Here is a 27,854-nt window from a genome sequence, read left to right as displayed (position 1 = left end):
AGATGATCGGTTGTCGTTGAGCCCCAGTTTGGGATCTCACAATGAGTGCAGACACTCATTGTGAGATCTAAGCCCCGGAGGAGATCAGGCTGAGGGGGTTACAATGGAAACGTGTTTTGAAATATCATAACAGGACTGTGACTCAGTCAGCTGAAGGATATTGATAGGTAGAAGGAGGCTGATTTCAAAAGAGACTTATCTTTATTTCTGCAGGGAGCTCTAATGGAGTCGTGCTGCTTCCCGCTCAGAAGTGAAAGGGATTGAAAACGTATAAGACGTGCATTGTAATTCATGTCGTGGGACACGGAGTCGCCACAAGATTTGTCGCCAGCCTCTGACATACGTAGGCTGGGTTTCATTTCGATCTAAATATGTTTTAATTAGAGGGAGGGAAATTAATTGATCGGCACATAAAAGTTAGCGCTGCTGCACGATTAAAAACGAATGTCTGTTTAGTTAATCCATCCAAGTCTATGGAGTTTAATTAATACGGAAAGCTTACTGATAAATAAGTCAATGTTATTAATATGGCTATAAAGAGGCTTATTGTGCTTATACTATCTTTGGGCTTTTCCCTTTCCTTAATATAGTTTTTAGTGCATGTAAATGGTCTGCAGAGGCTAAAATCTCTGTTCCCTCAGAGGGAGTTTCTCTCCCACACACTGTCAAAGCAGAAGATACAAATATGAAACCATATCGGCACAATGGGGCCCCTTTAATTATTCCTCCTTTGATTTTTGCTTGGAGGATGGGCTCTGTGAGGAAGTGGCAGATTTCCTCCGGTCGTGTATTTTCAAATTCTAGCGCACTCGAGCCGGTTTCTCAAACTTACATACACTACCTTTATGTTCAGACATTTAATGAGAAGTTGTAATTGATTCTCTCTGAATGTTAAAGTTTTAAAGCATCTTGTAGCATGATTTAAAGTTACATCATGACTTCTGTATAAAATAAGCCTTGTGGGTGTAACTCCCTCTATGGAAAAGCATAATGACTTTCTATACCTGTGAAGTGCTGGGTAGGGGTGTTGGGATGAGATAAGGAGGGTTTAAGCATTTCCTTAGAAATAAATATATCACCTTCTCATCCTTTAGGAGACCTGTCTACAAGAGGAGACTCCCAAGGCAAAGCAGGACCTGTCCCCTATAAGGATCAAAGTGGTAGGTGCTATTTCAAACTCGAGATCCAAAGCGACCGTGAGAATCGTGAATTTCTTTCACTGCTATAGTTTTGCTGAATGCAGCGCAGCCTGACTAACTCTCATATTGACTGTGTTGGCGTTTTGTGACTTGGTTGCATGCACAGAGGTTCTGTTTTTAGCTTTCGTCTGCCAGCTTGTATGTTCGTGCAAACTTGGGTTTTCTGCTCCGCTACGAGGCTGCAGCCCAGGGCTCTGAGAGGGAGCTGAACATTGTGAAGCTGGGAGGTGTGTGTGTGTGTGTGTGTGTGTGTGTGTGTGTGTGTGTGTGTGTGTGTGTGTGTGTGTGTGTGTGTGTGTGTGTTGTGTGTGTGTGTGTGTGTGTGTGTGTGTGTGTGTGTGTGTGTGTGTGTGTGTGTGTGTGTGTGTGTGTGTGTGTGTGTGTGTGTGTGTGTGTGTGTGTGTCACACACACACACATGCATACTTATCTTACTCTAGTAGAGATTAGAGGACAGGTCTAATGCTGTGAACAAAAACTTAATAATTAATCTTGAATGACTAATAACTCTAAAGAAGGCAACAATTTACAATGTGGATAAGGTGAATACTTATCCAAAGTGGGGGGGGGGGGTGTGTGTGTGCATAGCATTACTATACTTGTGGGGACCTACATCTGTTTACACAGTCACATGTGGGGACTCGACAAAGTGGAGGTCCCCATGAGGATAATCATTAATCTTAGGGTGAAGACTTATGGTTATGGTTAAGGTTAGGATAAGTCTCCTGTGTGTGTGTGTGTGTGTGTGTGTGTGTGTGTGTGTGTGTGTGTGTGTGTGTGTGTGTGTGTGTGTGTGTGTGTGTGTGTGTGTGTGTGTGTGGTGTGTGTGTGTGTGTGTGTGTGTGTGTGTGTGTGTGTGTGTGTGTGTGTGTGTGTGTGTGTGTGTGTGTGTGTGTGTGGCACCTGCATTATCAACAGACTGCTCAAAGGCAGAGGGAATCTGTAATGTGTGAAGTCAGAGAAGATTGAAAATGTTACTGTGGCTTTACTGAAAGTTCACATTACATAATACGTCCACCACCTCCCCTCCCTTCAAGAAAGCTGCAGTCTCCGAAGCCTGATACGGATGTGTGTGTACAAAACACAACAAACTCTCACTCATATGTGCTGGGTCCAGGCTCAAGGGCGTTTGGCACTCTCAACTCTTTCCAGGACATGCCCGGGCCCTGCCTGCCAGTAGCTTTGCCGATATCTGTGTTGATAGGAAATAGATTAAGAGCGGTAAATCATCTTAGAAACAGGAAGCACTCAAACGTTTGTGTGAGTTTATCTAATTTAGCAGTGATTCCATGTCAGCCACAGCTTGTTACAAAAAACATGACTGATAGTGTGTTTAACAAACTTAAACTAGCTTTATTAAATGTCAGGTCTCTGGCAGGAAAAACATTTTTAATCAATGATTTTATCACTGAGCACTCGATTTTATGTTTTTAACAGAAACTTGGATTGAACAAAATAATAGTGCAGCTGTTCTTATCGAATCAACCCCTCCCAACTTTAGTTTTATGAGTCAGGAAAGAATGCATAAGAAAGGAGGTGGAGTTGCTATTCTGTTCAATGATTCCCTTCAATGCAGGAAGACATCGTATGGAAACTTTGATTCTTTTGAATATGTGGCCCTTCAGCTGAAATGCTCCTCTCGAGCTCTGTTCCTAAATATCTATAGACCACCCAAATACTGTGCAAGCTGTTTTGATGACCTTACTGAACTGCTGTCTATAGTGTGTTTTGACTTTGACCGTCTAGTCATTGTTGGTGATTTTAACATCCATGTTGACAACCCCCAGGACAGAGGGGCTAAAGAACTGTTTTGTGTTCTTGATAGCTATGGACTGACTCAGCATGTGACGGAGCCCACGCACAATAAGGGGAACACTCTGGACTTAATCATCTCAAAGGGTCTGAATATCTCTGAGGTCGTGGTGACTGATGTTGCACTGTCTGACCATTCCTGTGTTTTCTTTGAGAGCTCTATTTCTGTTCACACAAGTGTTCAAAAAGAGGTAACCACAAAGCGATATTTAACTGAAAATACTAGGGAAATGTTTACTCTGAGTTTTTCTTCCACACTTGCCCCTGCTAACATCTCAGTAAATGAGCTAGTAGATCATTTTAATTCAAAAATTAAAAATGTTATAGATGCCATTGCTCCAATTAAGGTAAAAGAAGTGTCTGGGAAGAAAATATCTCCATGGAGAAAGGCCATGACCGTTAAAACAGAAAAAAGAGAATGTCGAAAAGCTGAACGCAGGTGGCGAAAAACAAATCTCCAGTTTCACTTTGAAATCTATAAAGAGAGACTTGGCCTTTATAATTTGGAATTGAAAAACGCACGACAGTCGTTCTTCTCTGACATCATTACCAAAAACAACGCACGTGCCTTGTTTGCAACCGTCGACAGACTAACTAACCCCCCAGTGTCAGGAGCCTCTGAATTTCTATCCACCAGGGCGTGCAATGATTTTGCCTTTTTCACTGACAAAATTCAGAAAATCAGACAAGCAGTCAGTGCCTCTGCATCAGGAACAGCAAATGTGTTGTCTCTGTGTCCAGTTAACATCAATTCAGACATCATGACACAATTCCATCAGATTAATGATAAAAACCTAGAGGACATTATTCAACTTCTGAAGTCCTCCTCCTGCTGTCTTGATATTATTCCAACAGGATTTTTCAAAGATGTTTTGCCTTGCATGGCCTCAGATCTACTTCATATAGTAAACAAATCTCTTCACTCAGGTATTTTTCCACAGGCCCTGAAAACTGCAGTGATTAAACCGCTCTTAAAAAAGAATAATCTTGATGCTTCAGTAATGAACAATTACAGGCCCATATCAAACCTGCCATTTCTAGGTAAAATCATTGAAAAAGTTGTTTTTCAACAGTTGAGTAATTTCTTGCATTTAAATAACTGTTTCGATGTGTTCCAGTCAGGCTTTCGCCAAACCACAGCACTGAGACTGCTCTTGTAAAGGTCTTTAATGACATCCACTTAAACAAAGACAGTGGCAGAACTTCAGTGTTAGTATTATTAGATCTCAGTGCTGCGTTTGACACAGTTGACCACAGCATATTACTAGACCGACTGGAAAACTGGGTGGGACTTTCGGAAACAGCTCTAAATTGGTTTGAATCCTACTTAAAGGACAGAAACAACTTTGTTTCTATAGGTAAATACACATCTGAGTTGACAAATATGACATGTGGGGTTCCTCAAGGCTCCATCTTGGGGCCTCTTCTCTTTAACGTCTACATGCTACCACTGGCTCCGATAATGAAGAACAACAAAATAAGTTACGATAGCTATGCGGATGACACACAAATGTACGTAACAATTTCACCAGGAGACTATGCTCCAATTCAAACACTGAGTAAGTGCATTGAACAAATCAATGACTGGATGTGTCAGAACTTTCTCCAATTAAACAAAGATAAAACTGAGGTAATGGTTTTTGGAGCCAAGGCAGAACGTATAAAAGTTAGCGCTGAGCTTCAGCCTGCAATGTTCAAACCAACAGATAAAGCCAGGAATCTAGGTGTAGTCATGGAGTCTGACCTGAGTTTCAACAGTCACATTAAAACAGTTACTAAATCAGCCTACTATCACCTAAAGAACATATCTAGGATTAAAAGACTAATGTCACAGCAGGATTTGGAAAAACTTGTCCATGCCTTTATCTTCAGTAGACTCGACTACTGCAATGGTGTCTTCACAGGTCTCACTAAAAAATCTATTAGAAAGCTGCAGCTGATTCAGAACGCCGCTGCTCGAGTCCTCACTGACACTAAGAAAGTGGATCACATCACTCCAGTTCTGAAGTCTTTACACTGGCTTCCTGTGTGTCAAAGAATAGATTTCAAAATACTGCTGCTGGTTTATAAAGCACTGAATGGTTTAGGCCCAAAATACATTACTGACCTCCTGCTAAACTATGAACCATCCAGATCTCTCAGGTCTTCAGGGACGGGTCAGCTTTCTGTCCCCAGAGTCAGAACTAAACATGGAGAAGCAGCGTTCAGTTATTATGCTCCAAACATCTGGAACAAACTCCCAGAAACCTGCAGGTCCGTTGCAACTCTGACTACTTTTAAATCCAGGCTGAATACTTTTCTTTTTGTCGCTGCTTTTAATTGAACTATTCACATCTTAGACTGCACTGTAACTTTTATCCATGTATTTTTCCTTTTAATGTTTATTTTATTAGCTTTTCTTTTTTAATGCTTAATGTCTTTCATTTTTTGTAAAGCACTTTGAATTGCCTTGCGTTTAAAAGTGCTATATAAATAAACTTGCCTTGCCTATTGAATGACTTTTATTATCGCTCCGAGGGGAAAAGGGATCATTGGAGCTGTTACTGAATTTGCTGAGTTTTTAAAAGTAAATTGCTGGAAGAAGGCTAAAAGAAGGATATTGTATTTACAGATACCGTCACACTGATGTTTCCTTAACGTTAACTGCATCTGTCACTTAAAAACTAGGCATTGAGGTTCACGAAGAAGTCTCTATTGCTATGAGATTCATGTCTGAACACCGCAACACTTCTAAGATGTATTGGACATTGTTACAGCCGCTGTTACACCTTGTGCTGTTAACTCTGTCTTGTGTGTATATGTGAATGAGGTGTGCAGTCCATCAGCTGTTATTGGCCGTCCCGACCTCGCAGCATCCGCGGTGATTGGACGGACGTCATCCAATCCCCGCCCGCTTCTGCCACGTCATCCGGGGGAGGAGTACAAAGGCCGGGCACGGACATCATTCTGGAGGCTCTGTATTATGGGACAGACGCCTCAAGCCTCTCGCTTTACTACCGCAATACTGTGTGATTCGTTAGACTGCCTAGCAGTGTGTTTAGTAGGGCTCTGTGTTAGTTACACTGAGTAGCAGTGTATTGTAGTAGCTTTGTGTTTGGCATTCTTGTGTATATTGCTTCGATCCAGGTGACTAGCACCTGTAGACCAGCATTTGTGTGTGACCGAAAAGTGTAAGCAAGTAAAGAAGTATTGTTTGTTTTGTTGGGCGATCTGAGAACACTGACATAGTTTTTCACATTGGCTCGTTGGCAAACACAGGCAGTTTGAGAAGAATAAAGACCTTTTTGAACATTAAAGCATGTAAACATGTCAGAGTGAGGAAAAAAATACAAATATTAACCTGAAAATACCAGAATATTGCTGCTAACTTGGTTTGCCATTTGGTGCTTTGCATATATACTTCGACAAATACTGGTGCAAATGGGTCTTACACATGAAAAGGGTTATTACATAATCATGAAGAATGTTCTGGATGTACTAGAAAGACTTGACTGATATCGACACGATTTGTTGTGATCCCATTTTGAGACTATTCACTGAGGATATATTGATTAGATTAGATTCCTTTTATTGTCACTACATAGAGTACAGCGAAATCCAAGCATTGAACAGTACACTTACAAAACACATTATCATACAAATACAAGAACAATACGGTCAAGGCAGTACAACCTTGAAACAAGTCAGTAAGTTACACATGTATTTATCAATGCAGTTGATAATTACAAAACTAATAGGGCTGTGTTGTCAACTAAATGTAACAATAAAGTGTAAAAAAAGAAGAATATGTTTTCTGACTGTACAGCTTATCTTTGTCATGTGTTGTGTCCCACAGCAGGGCGTAGAGCCTTCAAGCCCCTCCAAGCCCAACCTGTTGTCAGAGTGTTGGTGGCGCAAGCGTCCAAAGACGAACCCCGTGGACTCCGGTCTGCCTCCGGTGGACATGCAGAACAGCCTCACTCACGCCTCCTGCGGTCGCACCGAGATGGAGCCAGAGAGAGAGGAGGAGGACGACGAGAACAACCAGCCTGCCGTCAGGGGGAACTGCGAGGTGAAGGATCTGTCAAACGGACGAACGCACACGACTGTACGGTGGACGGCTCAATCACAAATCAACAGTTCGAGATTCAGGAGCATGCACGCACGTGAGAAAAAGGCCACTCAGATGCTGGCCATCGTGCTGGGTAAGTGAGATTGTCTTAAGTGGGGATGAAAGAGTAAAGGTCATGACACTTATGGCGCGTTTCCACTGCAGGCCTCGCTCAGCCTCGCTCAGCTTCGCTCGGTTTGGTTAGGCCTTATTAGGCCCGGCTCACTTTAATGCTGCGCTTCCATTACAGTTTAGGAACTGGGTTACCATAGTAACGCAGTGTAGGCGGAGCCGTGACGTCATCTTCAATGAGCGCCCCAAAAAACAACACAGCCGTTAGCTGTTAGCACTCAGAGCTCACAGCTCCTCATATCTGTTCAGAAACTAGACAGAAGTTAAACAAGTACAAACCACAGACTGCCTGAGTCATGGAGAATACAGTCGCTGGTTTATTTATGTCTGTAGGCCGTTGTTGTGAGTGTGGACGGTCGGAGCATATACTGCGTTAGCTTAGCCAAGCTACATTTAGAAAGCACGCATTTTAAAAGGGTTTTCGCCTGCCGTTTGTCTGCAGACTCGTCAAAGCATTAGTTCATGGTTTTTACTAACCGGTATCAGTATGTTGTTACTTCGGCATCATTTTGAAACGTGTATTACAATTGAATCACGGTCAAATATGTTCATCTTGTTGTAGTTGTAGCCCCCTTGCCAGCATTTCTCTCTCTAGTTTAGCATGCTCAGCCCGACTCAGCCTGGTTGTTCCTGGCCCGAGAACCACGATTTAGTCGGGCCAGAAAAAAGGTGAAAAAGTAGCCCCGGGCCAAAACTAGGCCAAGTGGAAGCGCAACCAAAAACGGGCCCCGCACGGCTCGGCACGCTTAGGGCGAGCTACCCGCTGCAGTGGAAACGCGCCATTAGTGATGTTTGTCCGGGCCAAATTGATCTAAATACATACATTTTTCTTTATTTTTCTTCCAGAATACCGTCTAATTGACATTTCTATTATTATAGTATGAATAAAAAGTAATAAAATGGACTTACACAGCTTCACGATTTCTCAATGTACGCTTAAGCCTAACACGGTATTGTGCAGTTCACACAAAGTAACATCATGAGTGCAAACAGGCTACAATACACAGCTGAAGCCTGAGCATTAGCAGGCTATCAATGCCTAGTATTACAATAATAAAGCAACTGCAGAGGCAATTTAATGTAGACTTGCTTACCCTGCAACATTTTGATTGTCTTTTCTGCTTGTACCGTCTACTTCCCGGAGGTGATGGCAACAGCACATTTTCTCACGCGGTGTGCATTTGCTGCATATTTTGCAGAGCCCCAATAAATCAAGTTGAATTGTCCAAAATGTCCGGTTGGCTTTGGGTTCCCAGCGTGAGTCCAAACACACACAGCTCCTGACGCAGCTTCCACACGCTCCAACTATCAGCCAGCTTTCTATAAGGCCGGACAGGTTAGCTCTGGCCCGGTATGGATCTCTCTGACATGAATGAAATCAGAGGTGTCTCATTACGTTACACAGGTGTTGGTGAAAACTGTGGCGCATACACAGAAGTCATCTCAGTCTCGCCCACTCCCACATGCTCTTCAGCCAACGGACCACTGATATTGCCATGAAGCTGTGACCCCAATTATAGTGCTGGAAATGAATGAGTTTTCTACTATGCTGCAGCATTTATAGTTGTTTATATATAAAAAACTTCCTATGGCTGCCTGGGGAAATAAGTGAGAGTGGTATGAAGTCCCAAAGTATGGATTACTAGGGAAACGAAAGTGTTTTAATTGCTATGCCTGTAGAGCTTTCTAACACAACTCACAGGCAGTTTTGAATGAGACGCTGATTAAACACTCAACATTTATAGTTACTTTTCGAAGTAGTCGGTCTTTGATTTTGCATAAAAGTAAACAAATTCAGGCCAACTGCTGCTGCTGCCCGCGGCTGTTAATTGATTGTTATTTCATCTCAAATTCTGCCATGAGTTTGTTAACTAAACCTGATTTTTTTGCTTTTTTTCTACCTTTGACTGTTTTCTAAAATCAACTGTCACCCCAAATGATCATGCATATAGTTAGCTATTATCTATATTAATTGTTATACACCATTAGATTACTTTAGAAGTGCATTTGGTTTGTACTGTTGGTCATAGGCTAATCAGCCCAGCATGCTAACGAGTACCTCACGTTCAAACTTCCCTAAAAGTCCAGTGTGTGGGGTTAAGGGGGATTTATTGGCAGAAATGGAATATGATATTAACAAATATGTTTTCATTTGTGTATTATCAACTGAAACTAAGAATAATTTTGTTTTTGTCAGCTTAGAAAGAGCCCTTCATAGCCTATCTGTATTCCTCTTCGCGGAGTTAGCCATTTATTTACATTAGCTTAGAACGGACAAACCAAACTCTGGCTAAAGAGAAGGCTTTAGCGTTATTGCCTTGGCTTAAGGCCACTGTTTTCTACTAAATTGAACACACTGGACCTTTACATTATTATACTTTATGATATCACTTGGAGATTTGAAAGGGGCTGTTGGTAGTAAGCTAGTTAGCTGAGCATGCTAACGTCTTTAGCATGTTGTAGCAGACACATATTCTTACAACTTTGTTTGTGCTTTTTGTGTTTCGTCCTTTCTCCATGCCTCTCCAGGGGTGTTTCTCATCTGCTGGCTGCCCTTCTTTGTGACTCACATAGTGAACACCCACTGCAGGACATGCTACGTGCCTCCTGGGCTTTACAGCGCTTTCACCTGGCTGGGTTACGTCAATAGTGCCCTCAACCCTATTATCTACACCACCTTCAACATCGAGTTCAGACGGGCTTTCATCAAGATCCTCAGCTGCTGAGCGACAGGATATTAAAAAATGGATATTACCCAGTGTGCTGCACTTATTGAAATGGTGAAAACAGATGGCCACGATGCAGATATTATTAACCTGCCTTACTCGAGCAGCAAGAAAAAAACAAAGACGCAATGCAATAAAGAGAATTTTTACTTTTTCCTCAACAGTACTTGGACTTCAATGGAACAGTATCACTCTTAAAAAAACATACAGTCTTTTCGATAGCACAAGGTGTTGGACTTTCTTCTCTCATACAGTATCTGTGCTGCTCTTTGAAAAAGGGACTATCCGATCCACATATTCGAAAGCTCTTTGGACCTAGAAAGATGAAGCTTCAAGACTGATAAGATCGCAGAGCTGCGGGCCACTTTGTCCAAAGTGTGTGGATTAACTGAAGTTACTCACCTCCCTCTCTCACCTCTTACTTCACCATCAGTTACTCTACAGTGCATGCACACATCAAGTTTCAAGGGCATTCGCTTGGATTGTGCTGGAAGGATTGTATTTGTCCCTAAAAGACACCATCATTCTTGAAGATTGTCATATTTTTTGGTGTGGAAGCATTGTGCTCAATGTGGATTCATTAGAATACAAAAAAAGAGATTTGAAGATGTAATGCTCATTGGAAAGGTGTTTTTTCAAAGGGATTGTCGGTGTATTGGCGAAACCCCCCTGTGATTTAGAGCTGATGCCAGAGATGGAGTACTCGAGTCCTGGACTCTGACTCGAGTCGGACTCGAGTGCCGATTTTCGGGACTCGTGACTCGACTTGGACTCGCGCACTGATCGACGCGACTCGGACTTGGACTCGTGAATTCTCGCGCACGATGACTTGGACTCGGACTCGTGAATTTTCCCCCCACGATGACTCGGACTCGACTTGTACATTGACGCTCCGACTTGGACTCGAGCAAGTTTTCTCTGGAGGTCTGATGTCCTCTATCCTGGCGTGTGCACCTGCGAGGCGAGTTCACGTACTGGGCCCGCTATTCCAGTCTAGAGATGTCCAGAGACACACCCCGCATCGTGCCGTATGCTTTCACACATTCTGCTTCCACATTGGGAAAGAGCAAAATGCTCGTTATGTGGAACAAAGATTGAAGAGAAGGCTCCGTAACACATACTCTAAGGATCGAGTTCAGACATATAGGCTGTCTTGAACACTATCATCCGAGTAACGTGATCGAATCAATAAATAAAGATTCAGCCGATAACACGAAAGCACATGGCTACTGAACATGCAGAATGTCTTCATTTTGCATGCTCAGTAGCCATGTGCTTTCTGGGCCTTAATCTTTATTGGTAGAATTTAAACGTTCACTATAATAATTAGCGTCCGGCTGAATGATGGTCAGACTCTCCAACTGATGGTATCTGTTTATTGATCGCCCTTAAGAGCTTGTGCTTATCAGCCAGGTGCTAAAAACCCAATGTAACTATTTAGTATATAATAATAATAATGCATTTTATTTATATAGCGCTTTTCACAACTCAAAAGACGCTTTACAGTATGAGGGAGGGTAGACAAATAAGGACAGCCAAACAAGTAAGTATAGTAAAATAAATAATAAAAAGGCAGTCAAGAGGACAATATGTTAATTTATTCGTCAATAGACAGATTAGTATAACATGAAAGGATAAAAGCAATGTCGAGGAGCGATAGCTACATTTCAACAAATATATCCACTAATACATGAAGACTTGTGACTCGGACTTGACTTGGACTCGAACACTCCTTGCGTGACTTGGACTCGACTCCGACTCGAAAAGTGGGGACTCGAGAGTGACTTGGACTCAGACTTGAACACAGGTAATGATGACTCTGACTCGGACACTCCTTGGGTGACTCGGACTTGGACTCGACTCCGACTCGGACTCGAAAAGTGGGGACTCGGACTTGACTCTTCTTGGGTGACTCGGACTTGGACTCGAACACAGGTAATGATGACTCAGACTTGACTCGGACACTCCTTGCGTGACTTGGACTCCGACTCGGACTCGAAGTGGGGACTCGAGGGACTTGGACTCAGCCTCGAACACAGGTAATGATGACTCTGACTCGGACTTGACTCGGACACTCCTTGGGTGACTCGGGCTTGGACTCCGACTCGAAAAGTGGGGACTCGAGAGTGACTTGGACTCGTGAATTGGTGACCTGGCTGACGCAGGGGCTTTGTGATCGTAACACATCGAGCTAGGATTGTAAAGTGTATGTCGGGAAGATCTGAGCTGGACGTCTACTGTGTGTGTTGTAAATAAAATAAATGATTAACCGGCTTTCCAGGCTATTTCTACACACAGTATTACACCGTCCTTATTATCCATGTGTATGTCTGAATATTGCTGTTGGAAAAGACACATCCCACACTGCGGATAAAGCAGTTAGCAAACAGCATGTTGTGAGATTAAGAGACGGAAATAAGGAGTAACAGAGGATGGAAATCACAACGTATACGGAGAAGGAAGAGGAAAGAAGAAGAGTCAAAAAATAAAACAAACAATAAGGATTTTGAGGAGACATGTATTATTATTAAGGCTGCAGAAGGAAAGCAAAGAGGGTCATTCTGCATCTCCGGCTCTCTTAATACTCAGAGCTATAAACACCTGCTCCCCTGACACTTTGTGCATCACGTCGTCTCCACCGAGACCACTTATGATCACGACGCACCTGGTGTGCATATATATGTGTGTGTGTGTGTGCGTCTATTTATGGGTGTTCGCTGTGATGTGATCATCAGGCTGCCAATGAGCCAGTGTTAATTTATGTTTACCTCGTACCTGAAATCAATAATAAAAGTGATTCGTAGACGCTTGGTGATGGAATCAGGACATTAACAGACGGAGGTTGAGACGCCATTGTGTTTGCTGCTCTGTTCTTTAATTGGAATTGAATGTGGTTTAATTCAATTAAAGTGTGAGTACTGCACAGCTGTGCGCATGGTCCTTTAGATCACCAGTCATTCAGAGTAATAAAGACCGCTTTGTGGAAATGAACTGCGTATGAAAGGCAGAGAGCAGCCACATATCAGAGGCTCAGATGTTCATTGCATCAATAATAGAAAGACGTCAATCGACCGAACAAGCCGATGATCCTCTGCATCAGTGGCGAGGCTAAAAGTGTACATTTATTCAAAAGAAGGTGTGTGTCACGCAATTAGATTTAAAGTCAAAAGACATGTTTTATACAAAGCTCTTCAACCTGAAGATCATGCAAGCACGTGTGGAAGATGTTAGTTCTGTAAATTGCCTCATTAGAATCAAGAGCATTTCATTCTGGACATTATTTTTTTTCCGTTTTCTATCATCCTATGGGTTCGTTACATAAATTACATAAAATCAATATATTTTTCTTTTTAATTTCCATGACCTTTTCTGAAAAGATCTGTTCGTTATAATTGCTTGTAATTATCGGGAAAATTCCAATTAGTTGCTCGACCATCTTGACAGCGAGTCGGTGCACAGCGGGAGGGCTGATCACGCGCACAGGTGAAAGGTTTCTACAGGAATACAACATGAAACTATATTAGATACGACACATCGCGGGGGAACAAAGCCTTTATTGAAGCCGCTTCTTTTCAAGTGATTTTCTTCACGATAAATGTGAGGAACAAAGGGCGCCACCCACCATCAGTAGCCTCGGCGTTTGATTTTGACAGCAACGTTTTTACTCGATGGCCCCCCGCTGTTCGTCAGAACGCCCACACAGGCGTGCGTCTGATTTAAATCCCTCAGATAACAGGAACTGGGTCAGATTGACGGATAACAATGCAGTTTGTAACAACAACATTTACGTTATGTATAAAGCTTAAACTATGGATCTTGTTTTGTAAAAAATGTATATATACTTATGTTTACGGTTTCATGCGTGTCTATTCCTCGGGGAACCAACAACATGTGTCCCCTCTTCTTCATGTGTCCTCTACATCAACATGTGTCCCCTCTTCTTCATGTCTCTTCTACATCAACATGTGTCCCCTCTTCTTCATGTCTCCTCTACATCAACATGTGTCCCCTCTTCTTCATGTCTCTTCTACATCAACATGTGTCCCCTCTTCTTCATGTCTCTTCTACATCAACATGTGTCCCCTCTTCTCCATGTCTCTTCTACATCAACATGTGTCCCCTCTTCTTCATGTCTCTTCTACATCAACATGTGTCCCCTCTTCTTCATGTCTCTTCTACATCAACATGTGTCCCCTCTTCTCCATGTCTCTTCTTCATCAACATGTGTCCCCTCTTCTTCATGTCTCTTCTACATCAACATGTGTCCCCTCTTCTTCATGTCTCTTCTACATCAACATGTGTCCCCTCTTCTCCATGTCTCTTCTACATCAACATGTGTCCCCTCTTCTTCATGTCTCTTCTACATCAACATGTGTCCCCTCTTCTTCATGTCTCTTCTACATCAACATGTGTCCCCTCTTCTCCATGTCTCTTCTTCATCAACATGTGTCCCCTCTTCTTCATGTCTCTTCTACATCAACATGTGTCCCCTCTTCTCCATGTCTCTTCTTCATCAACATGTGTCCCCTCTTCTCCATGTCTCTTCTACATCAACACGTGTCCCCTCTTCTCCATGTCTCTTCTACATCAACACGTGTCCCCTCTTCTCCATGTCTCTTCTACATCAACATGTGTCCCCTCTTCTCCATGTCTCTTCTACATCAACACGTGTCCCCTCTTCTCCATGTCTCTTCTACATCAACATGTGTCCCCTCTTCTCCATGTCTCTTCTACATCAACATGTGTCCCCTCTGTGGAAAGAGACTCTGAAAGTTTCAGGAAAAAAGATTCTCTCTCTTTTTTGTCCTGATTTATATAAAAACCTGTCTGAAAATGAGCTGATCAGATGTCATAACGATGTGTTGTCTTGTGTAGCCATTAGCCAATCAGCAACCAGGGTTTAAGCAGCAGACTTTCAAAATGCAATAGTCAAATAAACGAAAAGTTAGTTGTCAGGTCAGGTAGCTCAGGGATATAGCAGAATGGTTGGAGTGTCAGGGGTTATGAGTTTAAAGGGGACCTATCATGCAAAATGCACTTTTTGATGTCTTTTATACATAATGTGTCCCTGGTGCGTCGGGGAACTCACGCAGGGTCAGAAAATAAAACCCTCTCTCTTTTCCTCCGTACCCAAATCTCTAACAACGGGGGTGCAATGGAGCTGATCCAGATTTGCGTCCGATATTACGTAATATCGGCGGCGGACCCACAGCACTATCAGAAACAATGCCCGACTGTTTTGGACGTAACATAGTCGGTGTTTACATTAGCATCGCTAGCACTCAGAGCTAACCTGTACTGGAGAGCATGTGTGTGAAGAAGCAGGAAATACAAAGGAACTCACCTCGTGGTATAACCTGCAAGAGAAAAAGCGTTTGAGCTCCATGCTGTTTCAGAGATAATCCTTGATCTAATAATCTTGCTGAAACCATCACCACAGCATTTTAGACGGTGTCTGCCAGGTCCCGCATGAGCCGGTATAAGCTCCGCCCCCTCTTATTTTTATTTTTTTCAGTTTAACAAAAAAAGCTATTTTTCTTTTTGCCTTTATTTATACAGGTGAACGTCTCACTCTCAAGAGAGACCTGTTTATACCCAGAATCAGCACTTTTGAAACAGGAAGTGAAATAGAGGGATATGAGGCATGGCTAGAATGGGTGATCTGTTTGGTTTTTTGACCAAAACACTTCAGAGACATGTTTTTTATATATCTGAGACCATACTATTGCCTAAAAATAGCATGATAGGTGACCTTTAAGACTTGTGTGGGAAGGGACTGGTCGCTTTGGAGATACATATGAAGGGGGCATGTGCGATAGAATCAAAGCATGGAAAATATGTTGGCTAACAACTGAAATGTTATTGGAAAAGAGAATTCATGGATGTGGACATAAGCCATGGTCTTCATCGGTGGCTTTGCTGGCACCATCCTGGATTCATCTGAGGACAAAAGAAGAGAAGGACAACATGAGTTTTGCATCGAGCTCACGAACATTATAGTGCAGTATGTCAAAATGTAAAAATAAAAATACAGTATATCGAAAAACCTTGTATGCTGACACATCCTGCTCTGCACCAAAGTGATGGACAGACTGAACAGACCCTCATTAGACCCCCGCTGCTAGTGGAGCCAAAATAGAAATAAGTTATAACCCTGAATATTTAAGGATAACAATGCAAAGAAAACTGAGTTCATCAAGTCTTCATGGCACACATCTTTGTTTGGATACTGTACTATCTGTCATTGTATATGCTGTGCAGCTTTTTGCACAAGCATGGCTACATACATGGACTTTGGGGATATTAATATTTGCTCCATGACATGCGTGTGATGCGTACGTGTCTGAGCAAGCACACACAGGTGCTGTCTTTGTGTCTGTGCATGGTGTGCATGATGGAACATGTCGAAACAGGTCTTTGTGAGTGAGGACGGTAAAAAATGAAGGTGCCCAGCCATGAGTGAAAGGCAGAGGGAGGGCTGCGCTGCGCTGCTCACCAGGCCAGTTAGGGAGCGACACTTCAGAGGAGGAAGGAGGGGAAAGATGAATGCGAAGCAGAGTTTTCATGTTTATCAGCGGGTCTCAGAAGGCACAGGACGTTTGTGTGAGTGATGGCAGGTCGTTGTTTAAATACTGAGACGTGGTGACACCGCTTTGTGACCGAATGATGATGACTGAAGGTACAACCGTTCCAGTTCCTGCACAAAAAGCAAGTCTCGATATTAGAGGCTTGTTGCAAACCTGTGGGTGGACGAACAGATGTGATGGGCACTTGCAGTCTTTTGCAGTGGCTAATGATGATGGATAAAGATGGTTATTACAGACATGGTGGATACACGCCTGACATCCACTCGTTCCCTTTCTTCTTCCACCATTGCCTCCCACAGTGTGTCAAAGCTGCAAGATAATCACCTTCCTTCTCTGTCGCTCCCTGACGTCTACACATGTTGCCTTAACTGTTCATTAATAATTTGATGCCATTTTGAGGTGAAGGGGTCATGTGTGGGGAGGGAACCAGTCCTGCAGTGGTGGGGAAATGAGTTCTAGCAATTTGACTTGCAGGACTTGCACATTATGGAGGCTCAACCTTCAATCAGGGGACAAACAGCTGGTCGGCACAAGGTTAAAGATAAAGGTTTTTAGCTCTCTTGATGAGATTGACATGGCGGTCCAACCACTTTAATAGCTGTGCTAATGTGTAGCTCCAGCCAGCAGACTGTTAGCTTAGCTTAGCATTAACACTGGAGAATGGGGAAACGGTAAGCCTGGATATATATCAACCTGGGCCGTTTCTCAATCTCGAGGAAACTGGCTTCCAAGCCAATATTTCAAGGATGCTACGTCATCGAGTGCCGCCGAAGTACTGTTCCAATCTCCAGCATACTAGGAATTCCACCGAGGCCGCGTCCTTGGTTTGGGGAAAATGTCGAGGCTGCACATGGGTAGACTTCGCTTATAATCCCCACAATGCTTTGCGCACGGACCAATTTCAAAAACCCTTGCGGAGAATGGCTGAACCGACGCAGCACACATTTAAATGTAAGTATGTAGTGGCGTGGCGTAGAACATGCGTTGGTAAATATGTTACTTTGTTACATGTGTTTGTTATCACCATAAATGTGTAAGTGAAAGTAAAGCAAGTTCATAATTAGATAGACATCGTGAGGTATTTATTTTCGGTACAGTTTATGTTGAAACCGTTAGAGAGAGTGGCACACTTGTTAGCCTGTTCCATTCTTCTTCGTTTTCCGAAGCCGTGGCTTGGAAGCATACTGGCTTCGGGGGGGGGGGGGGGGAGGACACGTTTGATTCCTGTTATGGATAGTGTGCCGTCGATGGGTTTCATTCCATTTCAAAATGCTGTTTGACGCTCGGCGTAAACTACGCGCACTGCCACTCCAACATCCAATCACAGAGCTTGAGGACTAGTCACGGGGTTTGTCAAGCAAAGCACATGGTGTAGTCCCAAACGATAGCTGAGGATTCTGGGTAGTGTAGTGTCTTCTGCCATCCGAAATTCTGAACAAATATTTGTTTCTCCGAATCGAAAGAGGAAAATACAAAAGCATTGTACACAATTTAAACCAATCAATGTTGTTTAATCAACAAGGATAATCTGGTGTTTTTGAGTTGATGAGTAGTGCAGATAGCACTGTAAAATCCTGCGTTATCCAATGGGAATGGACGCTCACATTGCTCTCCGTAATACAATGAAGGGGACATGATCAAATAGGAATATAAATATATTTAAAAAAACGTTAACTAAAGGGAACAATCTATTGGACACAGCTGAAGCTCTGGCCTTCCTTAAAAACTAACTGATTTAATAAAAATCCCAGTTGTATTACCCACAATGCACTGTTTTTTGAGAACAAAAATTCGTAACTAATACATTCTGACGAAAAATAAAAATGATTATGAATACAAATAAAATAAAAGAAGCCTCCCGTGAGTTACTACAAGCTATAAAGTAGATTTTAAAAACGTTTTATAGAATAAAAGCTCACTGCAGGACGTTGTAGAAATGCGTGTGTGCACCACGACAAAGGAGCCTCGTTCACTTTATATTGGGGTTGTTTGCGTGGTGCAGACACGTAAATGTAGCAAAGTTTGTGACTCCACCACGCAATGCGGTGTTAAGGAGTCGTGGTGGAGTCACGCATTCTGGTGAGATCAGGTTGATATATAACTGATAAAAACAAAATCCAACTACAAGCTCCACAAAAGACAACTTAACATAAGGTCGCCGGGGAATAAATGTGAATTGACAAATTGTTGGCCTTTGTGTGTGTGTGTGTGTGTGTGTGTGTGTGTGTGTGTGTGTGTGTGTGTGTGTGTGTGTGTGTGGTGTGTGTGTGTGTGTGTGTGTGTGTGGTGTGTGTGTGTGTGTGTGTGTGTGTGTGTGTGTGTGTGTGTGTGTGTGTGTGTGTGTGTGTGTGTGTGTGTGTGTGTGTGTGTGTGTGTGTGTGTGTGTGTGTGTGTCACCTGCATTATCAACAGACTGCTCAAAGGCAGAGGGAATCTGTAATGTGTGAAGTCAGAGAAGATTGAAAATGACATAATACGTTCTAACTATTGAATGACTTTTATTATCGCTCCGAGGGGGAAAAGGATCATTGGAGCTGTTACAGGCTAAAAGAAGGATATATTGTATTTACAGATACCGTCACACTGATGTTTCCTTAACGTTAACTGCATCTGTCACTTAAAAACTAGGCATTGAGGTTCACGAAGAAGTCAGATGGTCTAATGCTGTGAACAAAAACTTAATCTTGAATGACTAATAACTATAAGGTGAATACTTATCCAAAGTGTGTGTGTGTGTGTGTGTGTGTGTGTGTGTGTGTGTGTGTGTGTGTGTGTGTGTGTGTGTGTGTGTGTGTGTGTGTGGTGTGTGTGTGTGTGTGTGTGTGTGTGTGTGTGTGTGTGTGTGTGTGTGTGTGTGTGTGTGTGTGTGTGTGTGTGTGTGTGTGTGTGTGTGTGTGTGTGTGTGTGTGTGTGTGTGTGTGTGTGTGTGTGTGTGTGTGTGTGTGTGTGTGTGTGTGTGTGCCTTTCAGGCCTCCGGAGTAGGCTCCAGGGCACACTTGCAACTATAATATTGTGCAGTTAGTGTTGGACTACAAGATAGATGCAAGTCTGTACAGGCAGAGTGATTTAAAGCATAAATGAGTCGGTTGGGTTCTGGAGGTGTGGTTACAGCATTGTGCTTAGTTGGCGTGGCCTGGGCCTGGTGGTGGGCCCGGTGCTGGGCCTGGTGGTGGGCCTGGTGGTGGGCCTGGTGCTGGGCCCAATGTGATGTCTTTCCATGGGGCCCAAAATCCCTGGCGGCGCCCCTGGTTGTGTGAGTGTATGCTCCAGAGGGCAGGACCTACATTTACTGCCCAATAGCATTGTGAGGCTGAACAAAAGGACCTTTTGACTATGTAAATGTAGTCTTTTAAAAAACCAAAACATTTACTGACTTTTTTAGGATAGCTTCAAGTAATGTTGTAAAATTACAACCGGTGGCCGCAGGGTTAAGGGCTATTGTTTATTGTTATTTAATTTAAGATGTTTATTCTTAACCTCATTGAATTGAAAAACTCTCTAAATTATGTGTGTGTGTCTCTGTATTCCTGAAGATACACAGAGAATGAGCTCATAGGGCTGCTGATCACCATGAGCTAAACAGTCTGTATATTGCACTACATTTGTATAATGTAAGCTTTGTTGATACTTTGCCTGCGGGAATACGAATATACTGGATATTATTTGATCTATTCCACCACTAGCTTAATCCCAAATAATCTAGAGGCGTGTTGTAGGTGCCTTAAATAACACCTTATTTTCTTGTGAGATGTATTTTTATTAGAGCCGGGACTCGATTAAAAAAATTAATCTAATTAATTAGAGGCTTTGTAATTAATTAATCGAAATTAATCGCATTTTTAATCAAATATACATATTTGACCTGAGAACAGTGAGAAGCCATTTTCACATGGATTTGACTCCAGGTGCTCTACAGTCGAGTGCAGTCCAGTGAGCCAGGGAGCCAGGGAGCTGGTTATTAGATTAAAAAACTAAAGTTTAATTTAAAATGTACCACATTTAGAATGCCAAGGATCAACATTTGAAGAGTTTCCCCGTACTTTTCCCGTTTAGTTCCGATAGTTCCTGGGATTTTGCGTTCACACCAAAAAGAGAACTTACTTCATGAGAACTTTTCCCACCTTTTCAGTCGCTGCTAGAGAGCAGGTACTTTCCTGGGGAGAAAAAGTTCCAATTTCTGATTGGCTGGACGAATTGCAAACCACGCCCCGTAAAACTCAGAAAGGTTCTTTGAAGTCGCTGTCGGTACCATATGTGTTCGGGGTCCGTCTCTTACCAATGACGTCACGGATTGTGATTGGGTAGCCGTATGGAATGTGTAATGTGTAATGTTACGGCTTTAAACGGAACAAAGCCTTCCGTTAAGCTGTTTTCACTCTCACTCGTATGGTGATAGGGCACACCAATTTCCCTGCAGGCTAGGCAGTCAATAATACTCTAATTAGCTTCGGCTTGATGTGGAGATGTGCTTTGATGTGTCGTTTGTCCCCCAACTCCTCTCCAAAGTTGAGATATGTAATAAAATACTCAGGGGAGTTTCCTGAATTTTCATGCCACTAGGCCCTGGGTAAATTAAGAGGCTGATCTCGGGCACTTTTGTCCACTTTCCCTGGTACTAGAAACTCAAGCCAGACATCCCTGGAATCGTCTCAAAGAGTAGATGATCAGTGGGGCCTTGGTTTTACTGAAACATGATGTTTCGATGTATATTTCCATTGAAAATGCTAACCGCTAGCCGCAAAGCTAGCATCGCCACTGCTCAGTTTTCGGAGACTTTGCACACGTTTTTCACAAACCTTTTCACGCTAGGAGTATGGGAGTACTTCCATTCGCTTTGTCTTGGTCTGTAGATGTGATTTGATGTGTCGTGGGTCCCCCAAAAATAACAATCGACAGTGTAAACATCATTATGTAAATAACCCAATTTGTGTTCAGTGAAACGGAAAAGGATTTTACATTGTTTTTGTTACTTTCGTTGCAGTGTCTTAAATGTAATTTAGGTTAACTTCCTGTTTTAAGTTGTTGCTATGGAAACAACATGACGGAGAAAAAAGTAATATCTTCTACATATAATAGCGGACAAAGTAAAGAATGAAGTGTAGGCCAGGGTTGCCAACTGTGGGTACCTGGCTGGAGTGAGATTTTGATATCATGGGTTTAATTACACATATGCGCACGAAATGACTGCTATCGTGTCAGCAGCGGGACCTTAGCATATATATAGGATATAGGATATATATATACAATATATACAAATACACAATATTGGACACAGACTATAAAGGGCACAACGTTTCATTCACTAATGAAAGTCAAACACATGTTTGTTTCCACTGTTTTATTGTGTGTCGCGATAAGCAATTCATTGACTTATCGTACGATAAATAAAAATGAACTCGAACATTTCCATTTACATGAGGATGTGACTAGCAGTTCGAAAGGATGTACTTCAATTATTATTATATATTATCATGATGTCAGGGGTCTAAAATGGTCATACAACGGTGCCGACAATATTGTTGTTTATCGCAATAATTTCCTGGAAAATGTATCCAACAAAATTAATTATCGTGAGAGGCCTATACATGAAACACACAAACAAATCTACATACTTACTCCAAACTGCCAAACATATTAATTAACACACTCTATTTTGGCCTAGTAGAACAATAAGCAGCAGACGTTTACTTTTTTATCATTTCTACTGGATCTTAGATCTGCGCTTGCGCAATACGGGTCGGCAGATGACAGAGAGTATTTGTGTTGGGTAATCTATGGTAGGGCTAACCCATACAGTGGTGGGGTGAAGTCAGTATTTGCAATGTAATTACATACACGCTCCCCTTGACAGTGAAACGCCACGCGTGAGGTTTAGATTATGTCCCTGTCTCAATCCAAATTGACTGTATGAAATAAAAAGGCACATTTGTCTTGTAAATAAAAAGGGCGACCTGGAGCCAATCCTGCAATTTCCCCACAGCTGAAAGAGTTGACATGCTGAAAACCCAACCCCTGTAGGGGGGTCTGGGGGGATTCTCCCCCAGGAGATTTTTTGAAATACTAACATAAAATACACATTCTGGTACTCTCTTGAGAAGAAAAATAAATACATCTATTACTACACAACATGTTTAAAAAAATGAATGCCATTTTAGTTTTGTGTTACTTTGTTCTGAAAGCTGAACCTGCTGCTCCTCACAGAGAGAAGAGGGAAGAAGCTGTGAATTACTTTACATTGTGGATAAGGGTGGAAAGCCCCCATTGTTCTGTGTGTCAAAATGAAAGACAGCCCACACATCAATCATCAAACCGTGGGGTCTTCTTTCATTACGTGTTGATTTATATCAACACGTAATGTTGTATCGATGTATAGAGATGTACTACAGCAAAAGTATTCTCCGTCAGGACTTCCTGCAACAACACCACGCCGTTATCTTGATTCTGATTGGCCAGAAGACATTATCAAAGATGTTCTATTGAGAAGACGATCACTACCTGACAAAAGTTTTCAAACCCGTTTCCAGTCTTCGGTATTCTTGTTTTTGGCGTGAGAATAGTTTGGGCAGCGTGAGAGCGTGAGATTGAGGGTGAAAGCGTGTGTCACACGCCAGATGCGTGAGAGTTGGCAACCCTGGTGTAGGCTATGTTTAAATGTTCGGAATTTGACCGTGTATGATGGTCCTCTTGAGTTGCCGTACAGCCAATGCCGTACGGCAACTGCTACGTTTTCTGAGACTTTGCACACGTTTTTCACAAACATTTTCACACGCTAGGAGTATGGGAGTACTTCCATTCGCTTCGTCTTGATCTGTAGATGTGATTTGCCCCCGAGCACCCCTGGGTAAATTACCGTAGGCCTACAGCCAATCACAATGCGTGACGTCATTGGTAAGAGACGGACCCCGAACACATATGGTACCCCGAACACATATGGTACCGACACCGCCATTGTATTTGCTGGCATTAGCATTATTAGCATTGGCATTAGCCCAGCGCACCAACGGAGAGAGACTAAATTATGGCAACACAAAAAAAAACAGGAGCGGTGGAGTGATGAGGAGGTGTCGGGGTTCTGGCGATTTACTTCCACTGAAGCCAGTCCCCAACTCCAGGGACTTCCGGCCGGGGACTTCGGGTGGCAGTATACGCCGTGAAGTTGTTTGCGGCCTGCCAGTAAGCCCAAAGCAGAAGAAGAACTGTCAGTGGATTCATTTGCGTAATCTTCCCTCAGGGAACTTATTCCTAACAACATTGCAACACATATTCTTAATAAGGAATGTTCCCAAGCTTAGCTAAGAAGTGTGAGAAGAAGTAAATATAGATAAACATCAGAAAATACGAATCACACAAAGATATTATTAAAGTGAGTATAATATTTGTCTATGGGGAGAAGGGGGTAAATTGAGCCAGTGGGTAAATTGAACCACCCCCTGTAACCAGGCAACGCCTTATAGTTGTAATCAAGTGACCAGAAATTATGCAAGCTCCACCCATTTCTCATTGCCTGTGAAAGAGGGATGCTCATTGTGGTCTGGTAAGTAAACATTTTTACAAAAAAGGTTTTTTGCTTGTCAAAGTACATTTTCTAGATGTCAGCTATATGGGCTGTCATGTCAAAAAAAAAGCATCCAGGTTTAAACACATATATTGTTGATGTGTTGGCAGCGTATTAAACCATGTGAATCATTAAGCTAAAGATGACTCTGAATTTTAATGCTAGGCTATTTTTTCTAAAATGGTGGCTTTGGGGTAAAGTGAACCATGGGCCTTGGGGTAAGTTGAGCCAGTTTTTCAATGGAGAAATGAATGAAAGTAGGCCCAGTTGATAATAAGAGCTCATTGGAGGCTACATTAAAGTTTAATTTACCCTGTCTTTGATTGGTAAGATGTATGAAATGGTATCACCATTTTTATGATTACTTTTCCTTTTAACATGTTAAAAAAAAATTAATCAATTCAATTTGAAAAACTAAGCTTGTATTTGGTTTGTTATTTACTGTTTATAGTTACCTTTAAGATTTGTTGTAGGTATGCCCAGGTTTGAACAGGTATGCCCAGGTTTGAACAGTGGATCAACTTACCCCCTGACCTGGATCAACTTACCCCTAACCCGGGGCAAGTTGAGCCACAATACTTTTTTTTTAAAGAAGTAATATTTTCACTGCCCTTGATCAAATATGAATTCTTATCATTGCCATTGATAGGAGACATCCTGAATTATAGGTTTTCATTTTTACTATGTGTCATTTCTCCTTGCTTAGAGGACAGCATAACTAAAACATGGCTCAACTTACCCCACTCTCCCCTACACATATCTATCAGTTTAATTACTACACAAAAAAACAAATAGAGCAACACAAAATTCCTAAATACTTTTGTGTGTTTTCCTTTTACATACATGTGTTGTCCTCATAATAGTTCCCATTGGAAGTTCCATCTTAAAGTATACAGCTCTTAAAGTGATTCAGTTGCAGCCGTTTAAAACACAATTACAAAAACTGTGTTAAACGTGCTCTGAACAGACAAGTGCATTCATTTTTTAAGAGTTATATAAATAAAGTAAAAATTGAATTACACATAAATATATTGTACTTACTGTTACTGTCATTATTGTCCTTATCGGAGAGTTGGACATTAAGCCCTCGTTCAGAGTTATTGAATGTTTCTCCACCTGACAGGAAAAAGTATACAGCACTTATGTCATGGCATGGCCATTTCCACTGATCATAATTCCATTGTTGAGGTCTACTAGAATAGATTTATACTTTGCAATTTTCCAAACTCTCATTGGTTTCTCAAACAGCATCTCTGTAAAGTATGTGTATTCACTCTCTCCACTAAACGGCTCGCTGCAGCTCTTGCCCCTCCCTCCCTGTGAGCCCAGTGTGCTCTGATTGGTCGGGACCAGTCGGGACGTTGTGAATCGCGCTGAGCTCCGTGGAGCTGTGATTTCCTTGTTTAGCGATACACAGCCAAACACAGCCAAACTCACCCTGAGCACACACAAAGTCACAGCCGAAGTAAAAACAATAAGTGTGGCTTGATATTGAGTAAGAAGAAGGTTGATAGACGCTGTGAGAATGGGTCTGCAGAGAGAATTTCGCCGCGATCCCAACTGTCTGTTATCAGCCTGCAGCCAGGGAGGAGAGATCAGCTGAGCTGCGTGTGTGTGTGAGGAAGTCCGTGGATTGGTCAATTTGGACCAATCAGCGGGGGCTTAACGTAACGGCTCCACGGACGTAACGTAACGGCTCCACGGATTGGTCCATTTCGTTCCGGGGACCACATGACATCATGATGTACCCGGAAGAATCAAATGGATGATGACGTATCTCCAATGAGGCGTTTTGGGGAGGTATTTTCTGTGTTAGAGTTTTACTCGCTGCAGTGTGTACTTTGAGGGTTTTGACTCTGCACACCGTTGTGCATAAAAACCTTCATAACACAAGGGGACGGGTAATAACCGGAAAAGCATGACATGGGACATTTAAAGTGATTCAACTGAAGCATGTGTTGTGCAACTGTTAGCAAAAGCTAAGAACACAATTAAAATACTTTCGACAACCTAAAATGTGTGATTTGAAAGATATGAATATCCAGGATGAGTAAATCAAATTCACACACACATTTGATCACAGATATATCAAATCTATAAATACGATAAATGCTTTATTCATTTAATTCACTTTGAGTGTTGACATACTTGCTTCAAAGCTGTGATTTGGTTCAAGATCTTCCTGAAGCTCTGGTAGCTCTGTGGTATTCCAGGAACTTCCCCCTGACAGAAAAGAGTACACAGCTCTACATTCACACACACAAACCGCTTTCCCACAAAACATTTCTAATTGCATCTGCAGACGTTTTTTGGTTTAAATGATTTTGAGAAGCATCTCCTAAATGTGTCATCAAAGAAGCTGGATGGGACTGTGGAGCTCACTTGACTGTAAAAGAATGGTTACGTCAGACATCTTGCATTCTCAACACACCAAGTTTAGTGTCTTTATAATATCGTTCTGTTTGCTGTTCACACCATTAACATATATCAGTTTAATTCCACAAAAGACTGCTTTGAATTATACAATGCAGTAAACAGACAAGTGTATTACTTTTCAAGACTTCTATATATATAATAAAAATAGAACGACACATAATTACTATAATTTGTTGTGATTTTTTCTTTACACACCGTTGTTATTGTCGTCCTTTGAGTTATTGTTGGTACTTCCACCTGACAGAAAACAGTATACAGCTTACAAAGTGATTCAATTGAAGCAGGTTAAAGTGTTGTGTAACTGTCAGGAACTTCCACCCGACAGAAAGGATAATAGAGCTCTCCATTTAATGTGATGTTCATGCACACAAATAGTCATTTTTAACAAAAGCAACGTCTCTTCCCGGGGAGACACCTGCTACTCTGAATATTCCACATGCTGCGCTGGAAAGTTATGATCCTTTGTTTCCTTTTTGTTATGCTGTACCACCAACAAACCTTCATTCCCCTCAATTATATTGGAGGGGAAACAGAAACGTCCCACCTGCATGCAACATTTAGAATAGTTCCAGCTTCCCTGTGAGGAGGAGCAGAAAGAGGAAACCGGCAAACACCCTGACTGGGAGAGGTCAGCAAAGTAAATGAGCATCCCCGTCCTCTCTGTGTGTCTGGAAAGGTTTTCGTTGGCAAGGCAACCAGGCAATTCAAGGTGCTTTACAAAAATGAAAGACATTCAGACAAAGGCATTTAAAATCAGTCATTAAAAAGAGATAAGATCTCTACGGAAAGAGGGACGGGCAATTGATCGACCAAATTGTCTTTTTTTACTGATTAGTCTAATGATAGAAACTCGCTAATGCAGCAAGGCTTCCAGGAACTGCCGACCATCTCAACGCTCAGCCCTCTGTGGTGCAATCCATTTGGATGTCTTACAATGAGCTGTTTAATTATTGCTTCGGCTGTTGCGTCTGTTTGTTTTCCAAAGTAGTTCATTGTCAGAGCTGCTTTTGGATGCAAGAAACCACACTTCACATTTCAAATAAACAACACATAATCTCCGATGTGACTGATTACTGTGTCGAGCTTTTCCATCACTTCCAGGCACAGCAATGTCTTTATTCTTTGTAGACTTTTCATTCAATGCTTTTGATTCAGATGCGAGTTGGACTTCAATAGTTTGACAATACTATTTGTTTATTATGGACATCACAATATATCTGAATGTATATATTGATTAAATGATGGATGATCCAATCCTATTGCTACAAAGTGAATACATCCTTTCATATAATCTAAAGATCTACTGCATTACATACCA

General features: G+C 42.1%; 1 protein-coding gene across 1 annotated transcript in view; it reads left to right on the top strand.

Moving 5' to 3' along the window:
- Positions 1-12,223, top strand: part of drd3 (dopamine receptor D3) — a 41,445-nt gene extending 29,222 nt beyond the window's left edge. The window contains exons 6-8 of the mRNA XM_034108337.2: positions 1,095-1,160; positions 6,846-7,194; positions 9,762-12,223. Of these exons, the coding sequence (XP_033964228.1) occupies positions 1,095-1,160; positions 6,846-7,194; positions 9,762-9,958 (612 nt within the window). The 3' untranslated portion in view covers positions 9,959-12,223. The remainder of the gene's footprint in view (positions 1-1,094; positions 1,161-6,845; positions 7,195-9,761) is intronic.
- The last annotated feature ends 15,631 nt before the right edge of the window (positions 12,224-27,854 follow it).

Source organism: Pseudochaenichthys georgianus, chromosome 20, assembly GCF_902827115.2.
Source record: "Pseudochaenichthys georgianus chromosome 20, fPseGeo1.2, whole genome shotgun sequence".
Lineage (NCBI taxonomy): Eukaryota > Metazoa > Chordata > Actinopteri > Perciformes > Channichthyidae > Pseudochaenichthys > Pseudochaenichthys georgianus.
Note: the sequence above shows the minus strand (reverse complement) of the source record. Positions and strands in the feature narration are given on the sequence as shown.